This window comes from Montipora capricornis, chromosome 2 (genome assembly GCF_036669925.1).
Source record: "Montipora capricornis isolate CH-2021 chromosome 2, ASM3666992v2, whole genome shotgun sequence".
NCBI lineage: Eukaryota > Metazoa > Cnidaria > Anthozoa > Scleractinia > Acroporidae > Montipora > Montipora capricornis.
Genome location: NC_090884.1, coordinates 4,274,830 through 4,286,883, shown reverse-complemented (window position 1 = coordinate 4,286,883; position 12,054 = coordinate 4,274,830). Strand labels below are relative to the sequence as shown.

The window sequence follows — 12,054 nt, the reverse complement described above, 5'->3', positions numbered from 1 at the left end:
CCCAGTGTACCCTCAGGGAGGGTCTAGTTTCTAGGTATATACTCCATCATCCTCTGCAGTGGAGGCTTTGTTTTTTTCGATGTCTGAAAATTGGCTTTGGGAAAGTAAAGCCGGCGAATGTCAGAAAAGTATTTTGAAATGCGATGGAAATGCACCTGAAATGATGGAGAATTTTAAGAATACTTTTGTACCGTTGTCTCACTTCAGTTCTCCTAAACAGCTGCCTAGACTTAGTTGTATTTCCGCGCTCACTTTTCGCAATGAAAAACATTTCACAACATTCCGAAGAAGCACGCACCTTTAACAAGCTACTAGATAGTCGATGGTAAACCAGAGAACTCGAACACAACAGCCATGATCTGAAACTCGAATGATGTCTGAACGATGAATTTTTGGACTGAATTCTTGTGTATATTCAAATATCGACGGATCAATGAAAAGCTTATTGCTTAAGGTGGCTGGAACCAGTTTCACTACTTTTAAGAGACGTTCTCATTAGAAGGATTGTCACTACAACATTGTATAACGTAACAGCAATGTTGTGGTACCATATGAAACACCAATTATTGCTTTACGTGCCCACAAAGCCTGGAAATGAATTAACATGATCGCCCCAGTTAAGAAATTTGACCGAGTGAGACTGAGAACTGGTTTTTATAAACAGAAAACAGATCGGTATTACAGAAAACTTTGGAACAGGGAAAATTCCATGAAATAAACAGGTTGTTTCGTTCGTAACACGCTTTCAACAGTTAAAAGGCATAACACTTGGGACAAATACTTTAATGAAAATTCCAAGCGTAACTTGAAAAAGAAGCTTTATACCAACTTCTGGGACTTCGTGATGGCAGTCGTGAAACGAGTGAGGACAAAGTGCGAGCCAGCGAGCCAACATGGAGAGCCATGCGATGTGTGTGACATGTGAGTCACATAGTTATTAAAAGCTAACCGTTTTAAAATGGGTGCTTAGACATAGGGATGGCAATAGAATTCTCCTTATTTGTCGACGTGAAATTGAAATGTAGTAAACTCTAGAATTTCCACAGTTCAATATAGGGTTCAATATCTTCCTGAGACGACGAAAACAATGATTCTCCGCTACATTAAAACAAATATTTCGTAGCACACTCAACTGGGAAATAGCTTAACACTTGTCACTCGTATTCTCAAGACTTAAGCCTCTACTGACCGGAAACAAAGCTGGCCCTTCACTTCATTGGTCTAGATGGTATCAGAATCAGTAACGAAAGGTCGAAAGCCAGAATAGACCATTCTACAGTTGTAGCTAAGTTACCTGGCCTACGAATGGAAGCGAGGCTGCCGGGGACCCGGGTTTGATACAAACCTCCGTGCTTTTGTAATGTTAACACGGACCAATAAGAATTACAACAACACAATTTACATAATAAAAGCAGTGGGGTCTGTATCAATGCAAGGTCACCGGCAGCCTCGCAGCCATTCACAGGCTAGGTCGCTGAGCAAACCCCTGTAAAATGGCCTATTAAAAACCATTTCCTAGCTCAAGTGGCAGCTGACACAGAGAATGTTCTCCATTCCGCAAACATAACTGGTCAAAGTTGTAGAGAAGATACACAGAAGGCGTAACCACAGATTCACAATGAATAGAAATGGATTGTGCCGCAAAGAAAAGCTAACAGCAAATAAACAAAACCGAAGAGAGCGAATTCATACTTCACAGTCAGTACTACCGTAAGAGTCAAAGTGCTGGTGCGTTGCCAAAAGGGACATGAAAAAAGTTGACGCTTTTTACAATGGTTGTCTCAGGAAAACATTCCAAATATTCTGGCCAAATGACGATTTAGCTGACTAGGTCACATACTACGCATGCCCCCTAAACCGTATGCCCAGAGTAGCCCTGCATTAGAACCCAAAAGGGACCAGGACACTTGGAAGACCTAGAAAAACCTAGCGAAGAACCACCAAAGCAGAACTGAAAGACAACATCAGGTGCTCTTGGAGACAGATCGAAGAGCAGGCTCAGGGAACAGAACAGTGGCGAGCCTTCATTGAGGCTTTGTGTCAGCACATGCGTGATAAAGAGGATTAGTAGTAAGAAGTAGGGGTATAAACTTGCTATTCCAAAGTCAAACACAAAGTGTCTGAAGAATAGCTTCAGTTCTCATAGCCAACCAGATGAGTTGATTCAGTTGATTCAGGCTAACTTCCTCGGAACGTTTCGATCTCTCATCGTGCGACATTCAAAATCGTCATACACGGCACTCATGGCGCAGTGGTGAGAGCACTCGCTGCCCACCAATGTGGCCCGGGTTCGATTCCCAGATTCGGCGTCATATGTGGGTTGAGTTTGTTGGTTCTCTACTCTGCACCGAGAGGTTTTTCCCCGGTTACTCCGGTTTCCCCTCTCCTCCAAAAACCAATATTTGACATGATTTGCGTTCACTGTTAATTTAAGTTCACAGTGTCGCCAATTAGCGCTCCAGCGCTAGAACGACTAGACACTTGAATAAAGTTCCTTTTGCTTTCCTTTCACGTAAAACAGGTCTTCAGTACTTACTAATGTAATTTTATTTTTTATCTTAATTCGTATTTATTTTTGGTTTTAGCTATTGCCTGATGAGTCTACTGTGTATAAGGTTATATCATATCGTGCCATGTCATATCATATATCATATCATATCACATCATAGCGTATTGTATCGTGTCGTATCATGCCATGCCAGACAATGTCATGTCATATCTACGGTGCCCAGTAAGGGACATGCGATGCAAAATATATTTTGTAACTAGCACTGTCACTTAATTATCTAGCACTGTCGCTTAATTATCTAGCACTGCTACTTACTATCTAGCACTGCCACTTACTATCTAGCACTGCTACTTACTATCTGGCACATAAAAGCTAACCTTAGGCCTAATTAGGCCTAGATAATAAGAAGCAGTGCTAGATAAATAAGTGACAGTGCCAGATAATAAGTAGCAGTGCTAGATAATTAAGTGACAGTGCTAGATAATAAGTAGCAGTGCTAGATAAATAAGTGACAGTGCCAGTGACAGTGCTAGATAATAAGTGACACTGCCAGATAAATAAGTGACAGTGCTAGATAAGTAGAGTTTTTGAATTTGATGTCCCTTACAGGGCACCGTACATATCATATATATCATATATCATTATATCATATCGTATGTACCGTATCGTATCATGTCATGCAATGTCATGTCATGTCATGTCATGTAATCGTATCGTATCGTATCGTATCATATCATATCGTATTTCTTTACTAAGGAGCCTAGAAAAGCACGATATTTCCGGTGTGGAAGAGGGAGAGGGGGATAGAGACGAAAGCGCACAGGCTGCGCCACGCGGGGGCACTGGCACTTGGAGAAAAAAAACAAAACAATAAAAAGACTAGGCGAGAGATAATCCAATGTTAAGATCTTAACAAAGCCGCAATAATTAACGAAAGCTGGGAAAGATTTGTCATGACGCCTTGAAATTAAATGTAATGCTCAAGATCAGTACTTTTCGGTATAATTGGCCGGCGGATTGCCCTTGATTTTTCTTTCGTCTGAGTTTTTGTTGAAGGGTTTAGGATGACGTCACAACCCTCATTGGTGCTATCTTCAACGCATGCCACGTACTTATTGATATGATCCGTCAAATAGGCCAGAGGAGAGGATCCCTGCTTGAGGACCTACCACGAGAAAAATACATATCAATTATTCCACAAGCTCGAGTTGCTGTTTTAACCACGTGTCCAGCAATCCTTGGCTTGCACCTGGCGTAATGATAACAAAAGGCAAGCGACATTTTGCTTTTGTTTTGTATATCAACATGGTCGTCTAATCACGCGAGTGCAAGCCAAGAATTACACAAGAATCAGAGAGTTAAAGAAATCACGAACGCGACGAAAACGTCACTTTAAACTACAAGTTCGAGCTCTCCTAAGTATTTCACGATGATTCCATCTTTTTTATGTTACACGATGTGGGAGAAGTATCCTATAACCGGATTGGTAGGTACGGACTTAAAGTAAAGAGAGAGAGAAGGAAAGATTCATTGTTGTTTGTCTAAGTTGTCGTCAAAACCTTAAAATTGGTCATTCCAAGTTGTTCTTTTGACGAGTACAGGAGAGAAATGTACAAAAATGTGGGCCGCACGTGCAGCACAATCATTTTTTAAACCAATAGTGGCCGAATTTATACGAGAGACGACTGATTCGTCTGATTCGTCTGCTAGCACTTCTTACAGACGTGCTGATAGAAGAATCCATCGAAGACGAATTTTGGTCCCTAATTCGTCTAAACACCGGATTTGTATCTAGACGAATTGCAGACGAAATACCCCGTCTTGGACGTATTATTCGTCTCTAGTATAAAACTGCTATTTGGCGTTGCCGTTTCCTTAGCCGTAGCCGTCGTCGCTCGTTTCTTAAAAGGGAACTTAAGGACGTTCGCGCTAATTGTTTGTGCGCAACGTAACTGCGCAGGTAACGCGACTGTAATATGTCACGCATTACTTCGAGCATTAGTGAAGTTGAGGTTTGAAAACCTTTGCAGAAACCGTGGACGATAAGTCTTGCACAGCGTTGGATAATAGAAGATCGTGATCAGTCAAAATTGATTAAAAATATTTAGGAAAGTCAAGTAGACTACTGCACGACTGATGTTCGCGTTGTTTTTATCAGTCGTGCACTAGTCTATTTGACTTTCATAAATATTGTTCAAGCATTAGTTAAAATAACATGGCGACAAAAACGCCGGGGAAAAAATTCCAGGCCGGCAAAAGAATGGCACATTTATTTCCGAATCATCATGAAACGTTAAAGAGAAGTGAGCGGGAGGATGGAAAAGCTCTTTAAATGGTAGCTGCTGATCGAGTGGTGGGTGAAAGTTTGGAAAACTCGAGGACGAACCGTTGCATAAATTTAAAGGGGCTGTTTCTTTTTTTAATGTTTTTATTACCCTACGAACTTAAGTTGAAAATGTATGCATGTTTTTGAAGTTCTTTTCCTTTACTTTCGTGAAAATAGAGCAGTATTTTCGTCCTCGTCGGCTTGAATAGTGCGGACCTGCGTGGAAAAAACCAGAGATTAAATTTCACAAAAACCACACTCCAGAAGACGAGCATGACGGCAATGGAGAAATATTATACAAAACACTAACCAAATGAAGATGACGACTGCTTAAAACATCGTTGCTGTGCTCGAGAAAGCTTTGTTTTGGGGTAAAAACCTTTCATCCCTTCAACGATCGATCCTCTCTTGGGTTCCAGTCCTTCCCCGACAGGTCACGCAAAAACGTGACAAACGAAGTTTTCCAAGAGCTTCGTAAAATCACATTGATTTTACTCCCTTGGATCATCGGTGACCCCTATTTTTTTAATCATGAATCACTTACTCTACTTACTATCTACAAAATATGATAAAATGAAAAAAATCTCACCGTAAGAAGTTATCTTTTTTTTTAATTTTCTTTCCTCGTGCCATCGAATTCCGGTAGTGGTTGCAACGGATAGAGGTTACGAAAACGCTCGTCCAGGATGAACTCTACTGTTTACGACATCCCTAGCGGCATGAAATTATCTTAAAATCCCACCCCTAAAAACCTACGCACGGAAGCCTTCACTCTAACAGTTTATTTTTAGGATTTTCGATGGATGAGCAGCTGAGGCTACCTTTCGTTATTATGACAGATTTATCGAAATTAAGGCATTTTTCCACTGCCATTTTCTCCGAAACAAAGTCGGTGACCCCCAATTTTTTTTATATTTTTGGAGTAGGTACTTTATGACCTAACTCTAGGCGAGAAATGAAGAAAATCTCACCGTAGGAAGATTTTGGCGCGAACGTCCTTAAGCAAGGACAACGGCGACGGCAACAAGAACGTCATCTTAAAATCTAAATTTTCGTCATTTTAATCGCTTCGTGACTATTTCTACCTTTTTTAATATGAAAAGAGTGTTGTAGTTCCTCAAAATTGACCCTCGTCGGAAATTCACTTAATTTAGGGGAGAAAATGAAAATTTATCCTCAAGTACTGACTTTCTTCATAAAACCTCAAATTTGGCTGTTTCACGTTGTTGTTTTGCTGACGACGGCAAAGAAATGGACAAAAGTGTAAAACGCACGTGCAGCGCGTGCAAAGCTATTGTTTTTGCCTACTAAATATGCAAATTTGTGACGTTCTCGTTGCCGTCGCCCGTTGTCGTTGCTTAAGCTCCCTAACTCCCTACCTCAGCTACGGCAACGACGATGCCACAATACAATAACTTCATTGGTTAAAAGAGGAAAAAATAATCTTGTTGCAAGCGCAGCACGCATTTTAATACGTATATTTGCTGTAATCAGTACAAAAATGACGCGACTGAAATCACCAATTATTTGAGGTTTTGACGACACCCTGAGCATGCGACAGAGAATATTTCATTCTCTATTTTTACTCTGAAACCGCCCGTACCAACTTATCTTTAGGGATACTTTGCTAACATTGTATGGCGCGTGAACGAGGTAGAAACTGGTGAAACAGTTACAATTGTGCAAAACTATATTTTGAAGTGACGTTTTCGTCGACGTCACCATTAGGGAGCTTAAGCAACGACAACGGCGACGGCAACGAGAACGTCACAAATGTGCATATTTAGTGGGTAAAAACAATAGCTTCGCACGCCCTGCACGTGCGTTTTTCACTTTTGTCCATTTCGTTGCCGTCGTCAGCAAAACAACAACGTGAAATAACCAAATGTTGTTTGTTTTTATGAAGAACGTCTGCACTTGAGGATAAATTTTCATTTTCTCTCCTAAAATGGAGTGCCGTTCCGACTGGTGTCATCTTTGAGGAACTACCACACCCTTGTCATATTAAAATGGTTGAAATAGTCACGAAGCGATTACAACAACGCGAATTTATATTTTGAGATGACGTTCTCGTTGCCGTCGCCGTTGTCGTTGCTTAAGGACGTTCGCGCTAATTGTTTGTGCGCAACGTTACTGCGCAGGTAACGCGACTGTAATATGTCACGCATTACTTCGAGCATTAGTGAAGTTGAGGTTTTAAAACCTTTGCAAAAACCGTCGACGATAAGTCTTGCACAGCGCTGGATCAGAGAAGATCGTTATCAGTCAAAATTTAATTTAAAATATTTATGAAAGTCAAGTAGACTACTGCACGACTGATATTCGCGAGGTTTTATCAGTCGTGCACTAGTCTACTTGACTTTCATACCAATTTTTCAAGCATCAGTGAAAATAACATGGCGACGAAAACGCCGAGGAAAAAATTCCAGGCCGGCAAAAGAATGGCACATTTATTTCCGAATCCTCATGAAACTTCAAAGAGAAGTGAGCGGGAGGATGGAAAAGCTCTGGAAAAGGTAGCTGATCGAGTAGACTAGTGGCTGAAAGTTTGGAAAACTCGAGGACGAACCGTTGCGTAAATTTAATGGGGCTGTTTCTTTTTAATGTTTTTATTACCCTACGAACTTAAGTTCAAAGTGAATGCATGTTTTTAAGGTTCTTTTCCTTTACTTTCGTTAAAATTGAGCAGTATTTTCGTCCTCTTCCTCTTGAATTGTGCGGACCTGCTTGTAAAAATTCAGCTATTGAATTTCACAAAAAACACACTCAGGAGGATTAGATTGACGGCAATGGAGAGATATTATACAAAACACCAACCAAATGGAGATGACCCCTTCTTAAAACCTTGTTTCTATTCTCGAGAAAGGGTTTTTTTTTTTTCGGTAAAAACCTTTCATCTCTTCAACGATCGATCCTCTCTTGGGTTCCAGTCCTTGCCCGACAGGTCACGCAAAAGCGTAACAAACGAACTTTTCCAAGAGCTTTGCAAAATCACATCGATTTTACTCGTTCAGATCATCGGTGACCCCTATTTTTTTAATCATGAATCACTTACTTTACTTACTATCTACAAAATATGATGAAATGAAAAAATTCTCACCGTAAGAAGTTATCTTTTTTTAACATTTTCTTTCCTCGTGCCATCGAATTCTGGTAGTGGTTGCAACGGATAGAGCTTACGAAAACGCTCGTCGAGGATGAACTCTACTGTTTACCACATCCCTAGCGGCATACAATTATCTAAAAATCTCACTCCTAAAAACCTATGCACGGAAACTTTCACTCCAACAGTTTATTTTTATGATTTTCGATGGATGAGCAGATGAGCCTACATCTCGCTATTATGACCGATTTCTCGAAATTAAGGCATTTTTCCACTGCCATTTTCTCCGAAACAAAGTCGGTGACCCCCATTTTTTTTTTCATTTTTGGAGTAAGTACTTTATGACCTAGCTCTAGGCGGGAAATGAAGAAAATCTCACGGTATGAAGATTTTGGCGCGAACGTCCTTAAGCTCCCTATTCTTACGGCAACGACAACAGCAAAAAGCAGTGATGTTATTGGCTAAAAGAAGAAAAATGATGCACGTGCAGCACGCATTTTTTGGGGACTTCTCTACCCTACTCGTCAAAACAACAACTTCAATTGAGGTTTTGACGACAACGTGGGCATACAGTAAATCTTCTCTCTCTTCATTTCGAATCCGTCCGTATCAATTTAGTCATAGGATACTTCGCCCTTATTATACACTCAACAAAATATCGTGTTTCTGATTCGTCAATGCCGAATGCATAAATAGATTATAGAGTACAATACAGAAGTTGCTATGGAAAGAAAGCGATGGAGTCATTTTGTAGAGTATATAATGAACAAAAAATAATGGTGTGAGCTTGCTCGTACATTTCGTGATTTATGGTCACTCGTGATGTTTTGAAAGTTCTCAAATTGCACTCGCCTACAGTTCACGCAATTTTGAGAACCTTCAAAACATCGCTCGTGCCCATAAAACACGAAATGCACTCAAGTTCATACGATTTCCAGTACATATTGTACAATATATACAAGATTGAATAATCGTGAAATACGTAGGATAGCTCAAACTTATATTTTGAACTGACATTTTCGTGGCCGTCAACGTAACCTTCGTGGTTCTTTAAACACCCTATTATTGGTTAAAGAGAAGAAAAATAGTTCGGCGTGCTTCAAATGCGGCTCGCATTTCAGTACATTGCTTTGTACTACTGTGGGAGGCGCAGTAGCCTCATGGTCAGTGTGCTCGACTCCGGATCGAGTGGTCCGGGTTCGGGTCCTGGCCCATCCAGGGGGGGAGTAGAAATACTCCTAGTCGCTTCATGAAACCGGAGATAGGTGCCGGCCTGTTGGGCCTTCTAGGCTTGTAGCGGACTTTACCTTTGCCTTTGTACTACTACAAAGAAACGATCATTGGAACCATTCAGTTTGTGTCTGTACTTTGAAACCGTTCATGCAAATCCACATTATAAGACGTGAACAAGGCGGAATAATAGCGAGATACTTACGATGCCGCTAATTAAAATTAAAGGCCGGGACACACTAGGCGATAAGTCGCTGCGATTCGTAGCGGGGACAAGTCGCCGCAACAAATCGCTTTGTGTGACACGGTTAATTTCATGAAAATCATTGTCGCTGCAGCAGAATTTTGTCGCCGCGATCAGTCGCACGAATTCAAACCAGTTTGAATTCGTGCGACTTATCGCAGCGACAAAAATAGCGAAAGCAGCGTTGTCACATTGTGTGTACACGGCAGCAAGTCGCTGCGACAAAATATAAATGAACCAATGAGAGAGCGTCATATGGTCAGCCATATTGAATTAGAAAACTAGTTCACATTCCCCCTCATACGAGATCACTGCGTGTGCTCCGAACAGGCGTCGTGTCGCAGCGACTTGTTTTGTAAGTAGTACACACGGAGCAACTTGTCGCAGAGACAAGTCGCTGCGACTTGTCGCCTAGTGTGTCCCGGCCTTAAAAGGTGCAAACGACAAACAATTTCTCTTTCGTGCAATATCTCAAAAATTCCAGGAATGTGTGCTATGAAATTGAAAAGAAATGAGCTCGAATTTTCATTCCTTCTCGCTGTCCATGCAAACAACTAAGGTACGTGTATACGTTCATCAAAATTGTTTACCTGATAATGGAAATCCTTCAGACTAAACTCATCGCCGAGCTTATCTCTGGCATATTTTCCGGCTTTCTTTATCTCCAACTGGCCAATCATGTAAGCGGTTGCTTGTCCAGGATCGCTCTGGTATCGGGTGACCTTATGACGTCAAGGAACGAACAGAATACGTCAGAGACAATATTTACTGTCATCACCATCATCGTCATCATTATCACCTCGAGCGAAGAAAGGCAACTGAAAGCTTAAAATTTCCTTTCAAGTCAGGTAAGTCACAGGCCCCCCAAACTCACAATGTGGTGCCTGTGCTCACCTATAGGAGAATCGACTCACTGTGCGTACGTTGAGTCGATTCTGCAGAGTCGAATCGCGAATCGTTTAAGCTGTTGGACAGCCCTAGGGTAACGACGAAATGGAGAACATTTTGAGCGAGAATAAAGCATAAATCCATGCATAGATTTCGTACCTCTTTCTTGGCAAGATCTGTGTCGTCCCAGGCATAGTCACTGAAGTATTTTAAAGCCTGATCCCTCGAAAATCCTACGTAGTGTAAGCCAGTATCCACAATGAGTCGAATAGCTCTCCATACCTACAAGAAACCAATGAAAATTAAGCTCACAGACTACAAGATCACTTGTAAAAGCCAGAAACGAGAGGAAAGTATTTACTACTCACGGAATAATTCTAGAGACTCCGTCGATAAATAAATCAGCCTTTCTTACTTAAAAAGACTTGCGGAAATAAATCTGTGCAATACTACACGCAGGGTCCTACTCGGGACCTGAGAAGGTGTTAATTAAGTATGCCTGTGTTGAAGTACCTTAATACTTTGTATCTTCAGAGAAGCTAAAGTACGATCTTAAGTTTAGTTTAACCCCATCGAATGCGTACTTGAGCAGACCAAAAGACGATAAGGCGCAAAGTAAGTCTCGAGTTGACTTCTGTCGCAGTATGGCCCCAGTATGAACTCGCCTAATATTCCCCGTCTAAATTCCTCTCTATTAGGGCCGTTTATATGAGAGAAAATAAGCCGCGGCTTATTCTGGCCGCGATGTACATAATACGCGAAAGGAACTATTTATACGAGTATAAACTCCCAGGCCAAGATAAGCCGCGGCTTCAGAAAGCCGTGAACGTACATTTTGTACCATTCATACGGGGTGTTCGCGTCTTATGTAAGCCGCGGCTTATTTTCTTTCGTATAAACGGCCCTATTGTCCCACAAAGTCGATTGTCTGAGTTTCGAGCAAAGCGTTGCATATCCAGCACGGAATCAAGAGTGGATAGGAAATGGAAGATCATGGACAACGATGATAACGATTAGACGATGTTAAGACATGGGATCGTTGGCGGGTCCGTCAGTTCAGGGGTAGGAAAATTGACTCCATAATGGTTTACAATACCGTACTTTCAGTAAGTCACAACATCCTGGGAACGGCATTTTGCACTCAGAGCAGTAAATCTTAGTTTTCCAGTCTTTGAGTTACCTGCCACTTCAGCATTCCGAATTTCTGCATGGGCTCGTCCTTGTATGTGTCAGAGTATTCTGCTATGAGCGGATTTTCCGCGTAAAGGGCCCAGCCTTCAGTAAATGCTGTGTAATAAGTATTTTTATCAAGCCATAGAATCACACCACCGCAAGTGTCTTGGAAATGTTCGACGTTGCCTTGGACCTAGTAAAAACAGGTGCACACCGAACAATTAATAATGCGCCTTAATCAAAGGATCCTTTGAGCCAACTTCTGAATACATATAAAGGCCCCGGTAAACTGCTTCAACATATGCATCAAAATCCATTTGATTTTGTTGAACAGCGATGTTGAAACAGTGGCTCCCCACCCCCCCCCCCCCCTCCCCTTTGAAACATGTTGAATCGAAGTTGAATGAGTTTAAAAGCGTTTAAACTTTGCTTCAACAACCGTTCGACATTTCTTTTGTTATCACGAATGCTGAATGAAGTGAAAGCCGTTTGCTCATCTCTTTCAACATTGTTGGATATGCGCGTGCGCTCTAGTTATTCAAGATGGCGGCGCTATCGAAATTTGAAAACAAAAATAGGCC

General features: G+C 41.4%; 1 protein-coding gene across 1 annotated transcript in view; it reads right to left on the bottom strand.

Annotated features, from left to right (window-relative positions):
- Positions 1–2,524: 2,524 nt before the first annotated feature.
- Positions 2,525–12,054, bottom strand: part of LOC138038510 (uncharacterized) — a 20,771-nt gene continuing 11,241 nt past the window's right edge. The window contains exons 6-9 of the mRNA XM_068884390.1: positions 11,481–11,666; positions 10,460–10,582; positions 10,003–10,134; positions 2,525–3,674 (exon numbers count right to left, since the gene is read on the bottom strand). Of these exons, the coding sequence (XP_068740491.1) occupies positions 3,477–3,674; positions 10,003–10,134; positions 10,460–10,582; positions 11,481–11,666 (639 nt within the window). The 3' untranslated portion in view covers positions 2,525–3,476. The remainder of the gene's footprint in view (positions 3,675–10,002; positions 10,135–10,459; positions 10,583–11,480; positions 11,667–12,054) is intronic.